At 36.5% G+C, this 18,013-nt stretch overlaps 1 protein-coding gene across 1 annotated transcript in view; it reads right to left on the bottom strand.

Annotated features, from left to right (window-relative positions):
- Positions 1-689: 689 nt before the first annotated feature.
- Positions 690-18,013, bottom strand: part of LOC115918015 — a 34,097-nt gene continuing 16,773 nt past the window's right edge. Inside the window, exons 2-5 of the mRNA XM_030986104.1 lie at positions 4,356-4,516; positions 2,940-3,041; positions 2,292-2,477; positions 690-1,739 (exon numbers count right to left, since the gene is read on the bottom strand). Coding sequence (XP_030841964.1) covers positions 1,539-1,739; positions 2,292-2,477; positions 2,940-3,041; positions 4,356-4,516 — 650 coding nt within the window. The 3' untranslated portion in view covers positions 690-1,538. The remainder of the gene's footprint in view (positions 1,740-2,291; positions 2,478-2,939; positions 3,042-4,355; positions 4,517-18,013) is intronic.

Genomic DNA, 18,013 nt, shown 5'->3' with positions numbered 1-18,013 from the left:
ATATCATCAAAGAAAATGGTTAATGAATACTAACCGTAATACCTGAATTATTGTCCCCTCTCTCTCTCTCTCTCTCTCTCTTCCTCTCTCTCTCTGTCTCTTAGGATAATTGTCTTAATATCATAAATTAATAAGCAATCATATTAGCCTAGAATACATAGCTTCGGCGTTTATCATTCAGGGGAAGAATAAGATATTTGCTTACTTTTGTTGCTATAATATCGCGATAAATAGTATTCATAATTATTTAAGAAAATGCAAAATAAAGCATCTCTGTTATAACTATTATTTCGAAATAGGCAGGTCAACCTTCATATAAATCCTGTTTTTATAGTTTGGCTATTTACCGAAGTACAAATACAAGATCATAATCTGATAATGCTAGAATTGGTATTGGGATTTCCTTTGCTTATCGTAATCGCGACTACTTTATTGTTCACCTCATCGAACTCAAAAGCTTTGTTAGGTTCTTCAAAAATTACTGCACGTTACATGACATATCTTTGAAGATCCTACCAAATGACTTCTCTGTTCTCTATAGAAAGGGATTAACCACTGTAGATAGCTAAAATGCTGACTATAAACTATTCAGTAATATATATATATATATATATATATATATATATATATATATCTATATCTATATCTATATCTATATCTATATCTATATCTATATATATATATATATATATATATATATATATATATATATATATATATATATTTGGATATTTATTACAAAGTATCACTTCTCGAAGTTGTCTTAGGAAACTCCAAAGAATTTTGGTTTAAAGAGAATCGATCAGAAGGCCCTTTATGAAGGAAAACAAATATTTTAAATATTCCCTTTTTTAATGCTGCTATAAACGCTTTCAGACCACATCCCCTCTCTGAAAGGTAATATTACCCACTTGATCTAGAGAGGAACCATACTAATCGGAAGCAGACTTCACTGCTCTTCCGATATTTTATGAGACTCATTTTGTAGTTCCTCTTCGTTCTAAAACTGAAGAAGTGATTCAGTCGTTATCAGTGTATCACTATATAAATCTGACATATTAGGTATGACATTACCGTCAATAAAATGTTTTTTCTGCATTATGTAAAGGATGATATAACGTGAAACAACCGACTCAATCGGTTTCTGCTCCTATAATACAGGATGAAAACAGTCGACGGAACTGACAATCTGCATACAAACTACAAGAACGTCTATAAATCCCTTCCGACACGAACGCCGTAAAAGCGTCACAATGAAAGTCATAGAATCGTCACAAAAGTCATATTAAATAAACTTTTTGAGATTACACAAAATCTCCGGATACTCATATTCATTTTGACATAGACACAAACGTGCGAATACCAGCTTCTCCGTCGAAATTTTCAAATACACACTTCAAATAAATAAGGAATTATTGCTATTGTACGCATGGCTTTTATGGTGTCCAGCATGGACATAATAAATAACCAGGAGTCCAGTCCATGTACCGCTCCCATCCTCCCTCTCTCTCAACCGATTCTGTACGCTATCCGATGTGTCACGATGGTGCTTCAAATTCCTTACGCACATACGTTATTGTCAGCGAGCGTACTTGGCGCGAAAATGTCACAAGAGTTCTTAAGAGTAGGTGGTTGGCTCTGTCAGTGTCCACTGCTGCAGTACTTGCAGGGTTGTAGGTGACCTCGCTGATGATGGTCCGGGGAATGACTGGCACAGTCGATGGCTCTAGCAGTCTTATCTGGAGAAAATGGAAAAACAAGAGATGGAGATACAAATGTGTCAATACAATGAATTCAACGTTTGTGTGCACTCTTAATTCGTAAATGCATAAAAATGGCTGTTTTACTTTTAATCCACTCCCCAAAATAAATGTTATTCCTTATCATCATTTCATGCACCATAGGCATGGGCTTTGGGATGAATCCGTTCTCTTATTTTTGTCCGCAAATTAACAAAATGGCTCTTCCATCTTGCCTTCATTCAGACATGTCAGAAGAAGATACTGTATAACTCGTCAAATGAAAACATATCCCATCGAAATCAAACCAATTAACTCAAAAAATTGTGTTTTTGCTGTGACAAACAAATATGCCCTCGACATTGTTTTTCTGTTAGTGGGGGTGCTTACTGGTATCTAGAGATTTTCGTTTTGGGATGAAATACATCGATACATGTCATACGTTTTTAATTCAGGATACGTTGCAAGGAATCGTCACGTGAATTGTATTGGACACGAAATAACCCAAGTCCTCCTTAGAATTTCCTGTACAGCTAATACAAATGAACTTACTCTTGCTTTCACGTCGTTTAGAAGTACTGTGACGTCGTTTTCGAGGTCTTCAAACCCTCTTTGCCCGTTGTAAGGCATGTAAAATATATGAAGGCCTGGCCAGCTCGTCTCTCTCACTGTCATGTCATGCAGCGGTTCCACAAACCTCAGCAAATTCACCTCCAGTGTTTCTAAAATAGATTGTTTCTACAAATCAAAAAGCGAAAGAAAATATAAAGGATTAAGCGGTGTAAAACTGCAGTTTCAGATTCCAAGCACTCCTTTTTTTCATCATCATTACCATCATCTCTTCTTCTTCTTCTTCTTCTTCTTCTTCTTCTTTTTCTTCTTCTTCTTCTCCTTCTTCCTGTGCTACTGCTGCTGCGGCTGCTGCTTCGATAGTTCAACTAGGTTAGATAATAGTCACGGATGGTAATACGAATGGCTACGGTGCGCCAAGTTAGGCTACGTTACGCTACGAAGGCTTCCACTACGCTAAACTACGTTAAAATCCAAGAAGTACAGAGGCACCATTGTATATATTCAATATTCCTGTCCGTATTAATTTATTATGTAACAAAGAAATAATTTCCTTTACTAATTTATGAACAACAAACTATCACATTTAAATTTATTCAACATATTTCACGAACGGCAATCAAAACTTACCGACAAAAATAGCAGTGTTAAGGGTGAAAGTGGAGTCACTGTTTGGACTGGATCTTGGCAACGTTGACCTCTGGACACGAGCCCTTCTAATCTGTCCCTCTCCTGTAAGAAAAGCACACCAAATGTGATATTTCATAAATCATTACCTTTTGTCAAGTATTACACCTTTACATGTATCTTGGTGTTGCACAACCATTTAGGGCAAAAAAAGTCCCATAATGGCATAAAATCATGCTGTTCAATGAAACTCCTAAATATCAACACAAATTGACCAATCAGAATCTGGTATCTAGGAATTTGCATTTGATTTTTGGAGGTGTGTTGACCAACTAGTCCTTCACGACCCTGTTTCTACGCGGCCAATCAAGATCAAACACAATTTTTAACCAATCAGGATGCAGATAATTTTCAGTGCTTTGGTAAAAGGTGGACCTTATTGGCCAATCCTCCTATATGAATAATTACTGCGTCACATTCGATGCCCTGCGTGTGTACCGTAGAAGAAGAAAAAAATAATCAAAAAATAAACACGCACACGCGCACCCACACATGGCGGTCACTGGTAATGAATGGTAAGGACTCGTTCAAATATGCGGAACATGCGACTTCGCGCTACAAAAGTCCTACGTGTATTCACTTAGCTGTACCCCTGAATCCAAAGAAGGGGTGGTTTTATTTCATGAGTAAAAACACTTTACGTAAGCGTTGGCAAACATAATGTTGTGTGCTTAATATATAATGGTCTAACATTCCTTAACCGTTTGATATACTTTTGATATACTTTTGTTTGAAATATATAAATTTGTTTGAAAATCACTTCAGATCTGTTCGACTTCCCGTTATTATTTGCTAACTTTCGTATCCGTTTGAACGTATCACGAACTCTACATCTGTGTATTTGTCTTCTTATTAACAAAAAAAATCTTTTCTTCTCTTTTTCTTTGAGGAAGGGAGAGAAAAGTAGTCTGCATTAAAAAAGAGGAAAGTTTCGGATATATGTGACATAGATGAACGAATCAATAATCAAATTCGACCCATTTTACTGCAACGGGTCACGAGTATGAATACGATACACATAGCGGTTGGCAAAATATGTCCCTTTAGATTTTTTTTTTAAAGGGGGAGAAAATGTAAAAGAATGGGGCCTAAAACATATGATACTGTTGCTTGCCTGATTTTCATATGAGTATATCAAAAGAGACGCGTGCATTTTTTGACCACATTTTGATTTGATATTGATGAAAATAATACCAATGCATGCACACATACATGTAATACATTACAAACAACAACAAAATATATATACCAAAAACAACATTAGACTGATTGCAATTTTCGACGCAACGGAGAAAAAAAAACACAACATAAAATACGTAAAATTAATTTTACGAATTAACAAGAGATTTAAATACTTACAAATCTTTGGCATATATTTCTCGAATCGCTTACAAGCCGTGAGGAAATGTTTTGGAGTTGTTGCAGGCTGAGTAAAGTGGCAGCGGGTGTAGTAGTAGTAGTAGAAGTTGCAGGGAATGCCATTACTTGCTTGGTGCGATCGACGCACAGAATCATGATAACTGCAAACATAAGAACAAGATAAAAACAGGACATTAGCTTCTAAACAACAACGGAGTATGTATAATCTGAACGGATGTGAGAGTTAGACTCATCACTTTACTGGCAGTTGACTTTTAGTCGAACCCACGAGAAACTTGAATAGTAAAATGACGGTATCCGTAATGACTTCCCTAGACCAAAGGTTGTAAGAGTTTATGAATGTAATCAATTTAATTGCTCGAAGAAAGTCAGCTGATAACAGTAACTAGGCCGACGATGAAATTCGATCGTTTTTTTTTTTAATTTTAAGAATAGTAACCTGCACCATACGCAGAAGACTGCATGGTCGAGCGCAGAAGAGAAGGTTTAGTTTCACGAAACCATATGAAAGACCATTTGAAGGACATCTGGAGACAATGTGCTCGAGTGACCATAACCAATCGCTATTATCAGTCTGTTAACCCATGTTTTGTCAAAGAATATGAACAAATAAATGGTGCATTCAGATTACATGCTCCAGTCAACCAACGTCATTATTAGTAATAGGATGAACCTATGACTTCAAGGAGTGTGAAACGAACTTTTCTCAATCTCGCTAAACAACTGTCTGGGTAAAATGGGACTAATTGCCCCTCAATAATTGCAGATTGAACGATATAAAATTGTATTCAGTATATCGTAATCGCATCCTCCAACAAAATGCGTTGCCACCTCGATTAATTCAGTCGACGCGAAAAATGTAGCATATTACAGCCAGACTAAAAAAGAATATGAAGGAAATGATAAGAAATCATTTCTTTACAATATTTTGAATTCTAAGTTGCCCTCATGTTTGCGTAGCATGGCGCAATACAAATGTCTCCTTAAGATGCAACATACAATTATAATCTGTTAGCAAAAAATCAGAACGGGAAAAAAAGACACTAAGAACCACAGCCTTATCAGAATTCGTTTTGGAGACCCCTACACATTTCCAGATATTACACAGATTGAGATTATAAAGAAATCCTTACCAACGAAGAGAAACATTGTGGATTTTGAATAAACTAATTTTTACAACAAAGCTTTGCTCTTTATATAATCGTCTAGTTCGGAACATGCCTGGTAGATTGGCACACCCACGGAAAATTTGCGTCATATTTTTCACTTCTTTCGGAGTAGAACGCTGTTTTTATTTATGGATACGGATATCATTATATAGGAGTAGAATTGTAAATTAAATTTTATAAATATTATTGCTCAACACGCTCAACGGCCAAAGCGGAACTTCCTAATGTCATTTTTTCATTTTTACAAGATAGAAGCACATCACCATCTGCCTCTTACTCTACCACTTTAACAGTTCTCCTTCCTCTGTCGATCTTACTTTTTTCTCGCCTCTCTCTCTCGCTCTGTTCCTCTCTGAATGTCTCTCGCCCCTCTATTCTCCTCTCTCTTCTCTCTCTCTCCCCACATGTTTTCTTGTTGTCTCTCTCTCCCCTTCTCTTTCCCTCTCTCTCTTTCTTTGTCCCCTTTCTTTCTTTCTATCTCTGTATTTCTCATCCTGGTCTTGATCTTGGGACGAAGATTGGCAAACATGGATGCCAGTAACACGAGAGATGGTTTCAAAGTTCGTAATTTCAATAAATACTGTTATTGCATGTATCCCTGAAACCTGAAAAATACCCCTGTAACCACAGGCGGCGGAACCGGAAGGGATGGACCAGGCATACAAAGGACAGGCAAGTGGTCATAGAAGATGATGAGGCATCCGGATAACGTTTCAAGATAGGTCATTTCTTATTACCTAACCTGTAGCTCCGGCAACTCATATGTATAGGGTTGATGTCCATATGTACCCTTGGTGACTGCATGCCTACATCCATATAATATTTGTTTTTTATGATTCTAAATTTCTCAAAAACAATTTCCATTGGTTTTTATCTGCACATATAAACGCCCTAAAGATGTTTATCAATCTGTATTCCACTCACTAATTTCCGGATGTTTCTCATTATGAATAATAATAAAAAAAAAAAAAGCAATAGGGGTAATGGAGGTATCCTTGCGTCACATCAGCGATTTTTTTTTTTTTTTTTTTTTTTTTTTTGGGGGGGGGGGGTACCAATGACTGATCATTCCTGTTCTATGAAATAACATGGGTTTATTTACTTTCATGTTTTAAAGAAGATCGACCATAGTCTTCTCTGAGCCGATAGAGTGTAGACACTTCTAAAGGCTAGTTCGTACATATCGGGGTAAACATCGGCGGTTTACCGTTGCATATTGAAGACAATGCTTAAGTGTCGTTCTCTTCGGATGATACGTGTATATAAGTATATGGTACTGAAGAAACAGTACATACATAGTACACCATAAATGAATATATTTATGATATGATTATTTATATGGATGAAGACGGGTTTTTCAATCATATGTGAAATGGTATCTCATAAAATTTAGTTCTGTTATATTGCAAGGGCAGAATAAAATGACAGAAGTTATTGTGCATGGTCACTTGTGTAGTAAATAGATTATTTGCAGACCATTAACATACATGAATTATCAAAAACACCAAATCATTACTTAAAAAGGGGAAAAAAGGCATGGAATTTCTTCGCATTGTTTTTTTTTCTTTGGTGGTTTGCAACATTGCTTTTTATATCGGACCCTCTTTTTCGAAATATTATACAGTGTGATTTATGTATGCTTTTTCTTACGAAGAAAATTTCCTTTCTGACACATATTTTACTCAGGCGAGATCATATTTGTTATTATTAGTACCACTGCAAACATCATGGCCCCGTCTTATAAAGAGTTGATATCATTCTCAACTAGTTACCTAAAAGATACGGGACTGCAAACTTGCGATTGTTTAAAGACCGTCACCACTACTGGGCCAGAAGGGATTAGACCACACAGAGAGCCATCGAGGTCACTGTGACAGGTGGCTATCTCATTAACTCAGCTCTCATTTAACATAAGAAAAAGAGGATCATGGGGGACCAACAGGCACCGATTGGGGAAGTTTTCTATATAGAGGGAGCAAGGAGCTACAAGTATGGCAGTGTGCCTTTAAAGGACTTGTAATTGATTTGGATCAATCGCAACTATGTACCAGACATGGCCTTGACGAATGTGTTGATGTCTGGTTTGTTCGCTTATAGATCAATTGATTCTGAGAATCTTCTGATCTAGGTCCGTGCCTAGCAGTACCTCCCACTCTATTTTGGTTCGACCACCCCTGTATTCCTTCCGTAAGCATTGTCTCTATCAACCATTGAGGGATTGAGTGTGTGACAAATACATACAAATGTTCTGATTTCCTCGAAATGTTTTGCATTGTTGATCCATTCGCTTCTTCAAAACATTTATAAAAACATTTACAAAATGTCAGTAACACTCGTAATCATTTCCTATCCTAATAACATCATAACGCAAATCTATATAATTGATATATTTGATGGTAGATAGAAGAACTATTTCATTGGTTTATTTGTTCGACCACCCCTGTATTCCTTCCGTAAGCAGTGTCTCTATCAACCATTGAAGGATTGAGTGAGTGACCAATACATAAAAATCTTCTGATTTCCTCGAAATGTTTTGCAATGCAAAGGACACCTCGCATAGGTGTCATAACTGTTTGTTGATTCATTCGCTTCTTCAAAACATTTACAAAAATGTCACTAACACTCGTTGTAACCATTTCCCATCCTTTTAACATCGTAACGAAAATCTATATAATTGATATATTTGATCGTAGATAGAAGAACTATTTCATTGGTTTATTTGTTAATCAGTTTTAATTTTTGTCTTCGTTTTTCATTTTTTCTTGTTGATCTGGAACATTGATCATGTTAATTTTGATTTGAGCCTAGAACATTAGAACTCACAAACAATCCAATATGAGTTATGTCCTTACGGGACTGCATTGCCCCCATTGTTTTTCTTAGCCTTCGAATCGACAAAATTGTTTTAAGAAGGTTAAGCACTTCCCCTATCCCTTTCTACTTTTCCTAATCAGTTGACTGTAATTTTGGTTTTACTTTTTCAGAATTGTTCATATTTTTACGTTTATAATATCAGGACCAACAAATAGAATAAAGTAACATGCATATCTTGTGTATCCTATATGAATATATTTGAATACATGAACGAATAAATAAATGAATGATTCATAAATGAATGATTCATAAATGAATGATTCATAAATGAATGAACAATAAATGATGACTATTAAACATAATGTTCTCAGAATGTACAAGACTCCTACTATACTACTCCATTTTATGATTTACTGTATTCACCCACATAACATGGTTTCTCTCTTCTTTCTTTATAACGATCTCAAGTACTTCGACTTCCTACATCGCCTCCGCCAAGTCCTTCAGAAAAAGGAAGTTTTTGATCATTTGACCTAAACAAATATAAATGGGGTATAACAGAATGTATTTCCCAAAAGAAAAGAAAAGAAAAAATGGAAAGTGAAGAAACAAATTCTTGTATAACGTTTTCTGCAACCAGATTTCTTTTTTCCCCATCATACTTTTAAACGACGAAGGAGCAGGAGAAGCATATTTTCACATGAAAAATGATACAAAAATTACCAATTTTTGTTTGTTTAGTTTTAGGGAGCATTTTGTGACACAAGGACTGGGTTTAAATTTGTCCAGAAACTGACAGTGGATGTTTTCAACATTTGTTCACATAACAATTTAACCAATTTCGGGCAATTTGGGTATCATTTTTCTTCAAAAAATGTTTTCTCGCCTAGTAAAATTTGCCCTGCATGCTTGTCCGTTTTTTTTTTGCCACCCGTATGAATGACAGATACATTCCACATACTCTACAAATGGAAAAGAGAGAGAGAGAGAGAGAGAGATTAAAATACATGCATTACTTCATTATTTTATATGGATTTATGTTATTTGTCATTGGAGTTGTCACGTCTGTTATAACTCTTCGCACTATACCGGACGCTTTTTATTTTTTCGTACGCAAGCGAACCCAAATTCACCGACCTCTGAAACAGAAAAATGCCTATATTTAAAAATAAACAGTTTTGAATGAAAATTATTTGAAGAATCATATTTTCGTTTTGTATGTGCTGTGAAATTTTCATGAGCTTTGAAGCCACAATAAGGGAGATACGCGAAGCTGAATTTTGGACGAATGTTGCCCCTTTCTTCAAACAGGGCCTCGATAGCCATTACAAATTCAAAAGCTTTTACGCTTTTAATTGCACCCTAGCCCAGCGCCTCAAAATTGTAAGGTATATTTTTAAAGATAAAGGCATTTTTCTGTTTCAACCTGGGCTCCCTTGCGTACGAAAAAACAAGATAGGATAATTATGATTTGAAGAATATGAAACCTTTGAAAGAAAAACAAGCAAGATTTTTAGCAGTCAAGTAAACAGATTAGGATAATATGGGAAACCTGTTATACCTTTTTTTCGAAATTGAATTATTTCCCTTTTTCTTATAGCAAACATATCGACCTCCCTCTAACTAGGCTACCCATTCCGTTGCTCACTTCAATCAATAAATTCCTTCCTACCAGTACCAAGTAACTTATGTTCTTTGGCAAGATATTGATCTACATTGGCCATTCTACAACAAGGGGTTTAATGGGTACCGGTAGGAAGGACTTTATTGATTGATATGAGCACCGGAATCGGTAGCCTATAGTTTGTTTGCTAGAAAAAAATCTAATGTTATTATCATTATCGTCAAAAAAAGATATTTCCTTTTGTCATTCAGATAGGGGACTATAAACACTAAAACACATTTGTTTAAGGGAGAAGAAGAAGAAGAAGAGGGCGAAGCTGAGGAGGAGGAGGAGGATGAATAGATAGAGAATATCGAGAGTGATAAGAAGAAGAGGAAGAATAAAAGGAGGAGGAGGAGGAGGAGGTTACAGCACACAAAGTAAAAAACAGGCAAAAGACAGACCATTTTGTGTGTATATTAATTGAACAATATACAATAATGTCATTTAAATCTACTGCCGCGGTTGTTTGAGGTGTACTTCGCCACCTTGTTGAATTTTACATTCCCTTTCTATGGATGGATAAATCCTATCAATATCATTATTATTTATACGTAATAATAAACCTAAGTAGAGTTATATAAGTACAGTAATAGTGTTCCCGATGGGACGCTCTTTCAATTTGTAGTAGGATAAGATGAGACAAAATTTCCAATTTTTATGTTTCCAAATTTCATGGCGAATGTCTTTAAAAAAATACGTTTCTCCGTTTTTCTATTCCTACTCAATTCATCCTATTTGGGGCAGGACTTACCTCTTTAAACCGACAACGAGCATGAAAACTAGTAAAACAATGAGATAAGAAATTTTAAAAAAATAGGGCAAAGTTTCTGAGATGAAGAAAGCTCATTTTAATGAATAACCAGGATCATGATGTTGAAATTTCTCACGTAATCTCACATAGCACATATCAAATTACGGATGTCTCCCGTATCCTAACAATAAGGACTTTTAGATTCGCGTGGACTTATACGTGTGACGTCCATTCAGGGCAGTGCATGTAAAGGACGTTGACCGTAGCAATCCACATTGTCTTCGTGGAAATCTAAAAGTCCATAATATTGGTCCTAGTTAGTCCCTAATGATGAACAAAAAAGAAAGCAGAGATGACTAATCCAGATATTGTATTTAGAAATGACAAAACATTTTCAAGAAAATTGAAATTTAAATTGAAAATAAGTATGATTCAGAAACGCATTTTTTTTCATTGGTATAAATTTCGAACAAAAAACAAAAACAGGAAAAAAAAAGTAAATATATAGTCGTCTAATAAATATTCTTTCAAACACGGCTTGTGTGTATACATGGGTCGTGTTCTCCTGCTCACTTTGGTGGAACTTCTGTAAGATATCGCCAATTTCAACATCAAATGCGATTTACCTCCGATCAAAGTTAGTATGGCCTTCTCGATGACATTTGGCCCAATAATCATATCAACTTAAAAGAAATGTTTGAGTAAAAGTCATTTTCTTTTTCATTCTTTGTATGTCACTTTCGCAGACTTTCATACAAGAAATGTCTTCTGTAAAGGATTGCTCTTCAGTATTGTAACCCTCATATTCGAAATATGACGAGAAATGGCTGAAAAGTTTCGACCAAACTATCATGCCTTAATGTGAGGACTCCACCATTTGTGTGTACATCGCAAGTGTCTTAAAGAGTTAGTAGTAGGTCCATGGTCTAATAGACACACGCATCACCCCCCCCCCCCCCCCAACACACACACACACACACACACAGTTATATCAGGGATATGTGAGTTTATATATTATGGTAGGTCCCATTTACAGGCCAAAAAATGAAAAGGTTAAATTCCAACATCATGACGAAAGACAATACTAATTTAGAACTTCCCTCAAAACGAAAGGGCTGGAAAATGGCATATAGTGGGCAAATAACGACCATTAGTTGTCGAATCGACGTAATACGTGATTGCAATCACCTAAGTAATAGTCTGATTTTTTTAGACCCTTTTATCGAATGGTCGGACGTTTTGTGCTGCACAAAGATTCAATCAGTTTAATTTTGGCCATCATTACAAGTAGCGGGTTATTGATGTAGACAAAGGCTCATGTACCTGTTGCAGCTCATTTTATGTATGTTATACCAAAAAAGAAAAGAAGCTAGTCAGTCGCTCAATAATGTCTGACAGTGAAATATAAAATAAACGGGTTTCCTTGCATATAACTGTATACTAGGACACTGCTAAGTAACGTTTCAATTTCACAGATAGGATATGCGTGACATATTCATAATAGACCAGTTCACGGTTAGCACATTACTGCAATGACCCCGAATATCCACAGATCTTTAGAACATGAAGAGGTCCCACTTTGTACATTTTGTACTTTGTACACTGTTTGTGCATAAATGAAAACATAACTTTCATGAGCACGTATCCAGTATTTCCTCTCCGTGTATTTCAAAATTTGTTCTGCAATGACCTTTATCTGCTCATGCTCAGACTGCAACCGTGAACTGGCTTATTCCTGTACAGTTCTACAGAATTTGATGTTGGCCGCAAAAGGGATACACAACCTTTAATATCCTGAACAGCGCTCAAAATACACGGCGACGGTGGGCGATTCGTCCCCGTGAGCTCCATAATCGCCCCCGTCAGGTTGCTCACGGGGGCGATTGCAAAATTAAAAATCGCCCCCGTGGAATTATAAAATAAAGATTTTCTTTTCTGATATAACTTTAACACAATATTGTGTATCACTTTGCAAATCTTAAACCAATGAAATGGAACTTAAATGGCGCTTTCTCTCCCATCTCTATGAGTATTACGATACAAACAACGGAAGATCGCAGCGGCAGCTAGTGCGGCCGTCAGTAGAGAGGATATACTGCGCCGGTAGTACCAGTGTGCACGCTGACGCCCAATATCTGCTGGAGCTGGAGACGATCGCGCAAGAACTGAAACATGGAGAAGTTTTTCGTTGTGAAAAGTGTGAATCCTCTAAAATCTGGTTATTCTAAAAGACCAGCAAATAATGTAACTCAACCAGTATTGATATTGATATTGAGAAGAAGATCACCAAAGATGTTGCAGGGGCGGATCTAGGCGGTTTAGGGGGTTTAACCCCCCCCCCCCCCTACCTTGGGCTGCCAAGTGAAAATGTGATGTGCATAGAAAAATGCTATCATGTGTCCAGACCTACACAGTATTAGTAGATGCCAGGAAAACGTCACGAACGGGGGTTCAAAATAGCAGCAACAAAAATTGCCTCGCCGCTATGCGGCTCATGGACGATGCCCAACATCGTATTAGGGTTACCCCCCCCCCCCCACCCTTAGCAAAAAGCTAAATCCGCCCCTGTGTTTTGGAAGGATATGGTAAAGACTAAAAATAAAGAAAGAATGTAAATAAGGTTGCTCCGAATAATGAGGAGGACATTATGTGCAGAACGGGAAGAAATGGATAGAATGTCATCACGGGGATAAAAGTCAATAAGAGCTATGTAACAAGTACATTTCTAAGAGGGAAAATGCCGACTTTAAATGATAATGATGAATTACCAAGGAATTTAGGAGTTTCATGGGTACCAATTCAATGGAAATTTGTATTAAAATAAGAGCCCCCGTCAGCACTAAAAGAACCCCTGTGAGAAGGCTCACGGGGGCGCTTTTCTTTTTGGAAGAGCCCCCGTAGACAAAAAATTAATTTGAGACCTGATCCTGAATATTTCTCCTAATACGCATAAATTGAGACGTTGGTATTTAATTGTCTATGACAGGCTGCAAGTAAGTTCTACAGAATTTGATGTTGGCCGCCAAAGGGATACAAATGTACACAACCTTTAATATCCTGAATATTTCTCTTAATACGCATAAATTGCGACGTTGGTTTTTAATTGTTTATAGCAGGCTGCAAGTAAAGGGAAACCAATTGCTGTCGTTTCCAATTAATCCTCGTTGTCGATCTAAAGTTTTTTTTTCGCAGTTTTTTCTTATTTTGACCAGAGATGACGCAACTACCAAACCTTTATTTCAAAGATGAAATTAGAGAGGAAATATCAATGCTCACTCTATATAATCAATTAGATATGAACGATAAATTTACAGCACTTCACTATAATTCAATCGATTGGAGATCTAGTGATGTAGAGCCCACTGTACAATAGGAGTCATCGGTAAAGCAGGCTCAGTAACGGACAGTAATGAGCAGGGTGATCCTGGCGATTTTTTAAAGAAAATTTTGAGGGAGGGGGGGGGGGAGAGGGTCTTATTATCATATTATCATATTATTTATATACCTAACTTAAGAAATCCAGCCATCTGATTGGTCGAAATTGCAGTCATGGTTTTAGCCATTCCCGTAAGTAAACGAAAAATGCCACGCCCATGTAATAGTTCGAGGATAAAAGTCAAGTTACCGGGAATAGTTCAGTCTTGCTTAAAAACTGGTTTGAGCGATCGCAGATACCATACGTGTACGTGTGCGAAGAATTGGTCGCTAGACAGCAAGAACACCAAAAGGGTAGGCCCTAGATATAGATTGTGATGTTATTGCTTGCGATAACGGTGATACAGGTATTGAAGATTGTATAATGCAAGTGTTTGAATTCATTTGATGGATGAAAAGTTGAATTCTACGCCATTTTGTGCGTCATTGCTGCGCTGAATTTGCCTGTTTGTCGCTAATTTCCGACAAATTTAAATAGCTTTCCTGATGGTATTTCATGAAAAATTTATGTTATATTGTTAAGCACTGATTCTTGTCATTACCTTTGACTTGTTTCTTGTCTGTTAATAGATGAATTACTTGAATTCTGAGCACATTTCAGTAACACAAAAAATCCAGCCCGTTCATAGTCCCACACACATATTTGTATGTACCTTGTGCCTTACACTGCTTAGTCAGTAAGTCTGCTGTCTCGATAGCGTAAACAAACTTGATTATCATGATTGGTAAGTCGCACATGTATTCTATGACCCTTTTCGGTATATAAAAGCACTAATGACTGCTTTAATTTTCGAGACATAGTTGTTTTTATACGCTCTCAGAAAGGTTACTATTGCCCGAGGGCCTCGGGCAATAGCTCGATTGTAACCTTCCCTTGAGCGTATAAAAACAACTATGTCTCGAAAAGCAGTCATTCATACTATATTCTATATGTTTTGTTTTATTTTTTTTGTAAATAAAATCAATAATTAAATCTACACTTTTTTGTATTTTAAACACGTGCCTAACAAACAATATTTGCTTTTGTCCCCCATCTTCACGTCACTGTCTCTCATTCTGCACTTCTCTCTCTCTCTCTCTCTCTCTTTCTCTTTCTTACCCTATCTCTCTTCTGCATCTCTCTCTATCTCTTACTCTCTCTCCCTCTTTCATCTCTCTTTATCTCTCTCTCTCCCTCACCCTCCCCCTCTCACTATCTCTTGTTACGAATTCACTTAGCCATACCGTTAATTTATAACTGTCGCTTATTGTAATGTTATTGTTATAACCATTTTGACCCAAAACTCTCTATCTATATTTTAGGAGCAAAGTTTAACACATTGCTTACTGGAACCTGGTGGTCCCTGTGTTAAGTCTATGGGAATTAGATAATTCAGTATTCAACGGGTTAAGGGGTTTGCGCCATACAGGCATTACTTCTATAGCATGCCCATCAACCCCCTCCCCCGTTTCATTGTATACATTTAAGTCAACCATGCTCCGTTATCATTTTCAGTTCTTCAATAATTCTACTTGGTCTTTTGTAAAATCTTATTACATTGTTTTATGTCATTGTTGTCATTAATATATGTACCTTATACGTGTTTGAACATCTTCATATTGAAACGAAAGTTATTACTTCAAATCATAAATACTGTACTGTAACATTAAGATTTGTCCGTTCGCTTCGAGAAAACGAGTATAGTTCATAGTCCATTCCCGATAAATTTTGAAATATCACTATCCGGTGAACCATCACAGACAGCGAGATGCCCATAAATCGTCCTCTGCAGGAAGTGAGTTGTCTACTTAAAGGGAAAGTTCACCCCCAAAATAAGTTTGTTTCGATAGAGGCAGAATAATAAGAAAATCAGGTGAGTAAAAGTTTGAGCAAATTCTGAATGAAAATAAGAAAGTTATGAATTATTGAAGTTGTGATCAATCAAATACAAATTGGCAACTCTGTGACTTATTATACGAGCTCTCTTTCATTTGCTTTATGCATAATATTCCATAAAATCATGTTTTCTTCGTTATTGATGACGGAATATATATTTGTTCCTTGCAGGGGGAGTATAGAAACATATTTGCAATTATTATATTTAGGGTGCATGTATGGTTGAAATTTTTCTTGAGGGAAAATGAAAATTTTAGATTTTTTTAGTACTGAGCAAATGGAAGTTGAGCTCGCATGATACGTCATAGAGTTGCCAATTTGTGTTTGATTGATCACAACTTCAAAAATCCTAACTTCCTTATTTTTAATCGGAATTTGCTCAAACTTTCACTGACTTGTTTCTCTCATTTTCTACTCCTATTAAAACTAACTTAATTTCAGGGTGGACTTCCCCTTTAATACTTTTAAGGAAAACAAAATTGAAATTGTTTTCATTACAATCATACAAATCTCATTGAAAGTATATGTAGTTGTTGTTTTTGTTGAATACAAGATCATTCACCGCTCGCTGACTCAAAATGTAATTTGATATATTATATTGTGCCTTCTCATGCTTCCTTTCTAATGCGCATTTCTCTTTCCTTATCTTCTTCTGAACCCCACGCATGCAGCTCATCATTTTGTATTATTTTCTGTAACCCCGATCTCTCACTTCTTTTTGTAATTGTCTACTCTTTGTATTATGACCGTGTTCTTCTATCTTTGTCGTGTAAAGCATTGTCTTGTCCCTTTCTCGTCTCTGCTGGTATTCCCCCTTTTTCTTTCCCCTATTTTGTAGTTACGGATTAGTTAATTTAATTACCCATTATTCCTAAGTATCATTTGAGGTGTTCACACTTGTACAAGCATTGCTTTTTAGTAGATCCCTCTGTTTTACATTTGTTTTAAATGCTTATAATTGATTTGTCATGTTTTGTTGGAAACATGAATAAATTGAAATTGAAATTGAATTGAATAATGAAATTTCTATATCTTATCCACTTTGTTTTGATAACGAATAACATTTTCCAAAAACCGTAATAAAGCGTCTTCTTCCGCTTGTTCGCTCGATTTAGAATTGGAGATGTGAAATTTGGACTGGGACGTCAGACCCTTGCCCTTGCTAATGTAATGAAGTGCGATATTTGTATGCCGACACATAGCCTGTGTCGTTTCGCTGAGCACGCATGGTTATTGGGTGTCATCTTGCTGCACACAGAGATATATCACGCTAGGGGATCAGCAGATTTGATTCGAAAGAAGTTTACATGAAATCACTGACATACAGAGATAAACAGAGTGCACAGGGCAAGAACTTACAATGATGTGAAAGCATCGTGGTAGAGTTGGTCGTTCACTGGACTCTCATTCCAAAGGTTGACGATTCAAATATCTGCCTGGTGAGTATGTCCTTAAACAATATTTTTTAATATATTTTTTTAATCTACAGCTGCCTCTGAACCGGGAGGGATTTATTCCTCGATTTATGGATATGTGCAAATTTGACTTGCCAAATCATTCATCATTATACTCGAATGGACATAAGTAAAAGGATGAACGACAAATGAAAATAAAAGAACGTGAATGGAATATGTATTTAAAAAATGTATATTATACTACATAAGAGAGAGAAAGAGAGAGAGATAAACAGAGACAGCAATAGAGAGAGCGAGAGAGAGAGAGAGAGAGAGAGAGAGAGAGAGAGAAAGACGTAAGGGGGAGAAAGAGCGATATGATGACCAGGCACCTAGCCAGAGTTCGATTTTTTTTTTTTTTTTTTTTTTTTTTTTTTGGGGGGGGGGGGGGGCACATACATGTAATCGATCGAGGTCAAAAAAGGGGGTCTAAAAAAAAAAAAGGGGGGCACGTGCCCCTCGTGCCCCCCCC

This window comes from Strongylocentrotus purpuratus, unplaced genomic scaffold, assembly GCF_000002235.5.
Source record: "Strongylocentrotus purpuratus isolate Spur 01 unplaced genomic scaffold, Spur_5.0 spur5_scaffold_15, whole genome shotgun sequence".
In the NCBI taxonomy this organism is placed as follows: Eukaryota; Metazoa; Echinodermata; class Echinoidea; order Camarodonta; family Strongylocentrotidae; genus Strongylocentrotus; species Strongylocentrotus purpuratus.
Note: the sequence above shows the minus strand (reverse complement) of the source record. Positions and strands in the feature narration are given on the sequence as shown.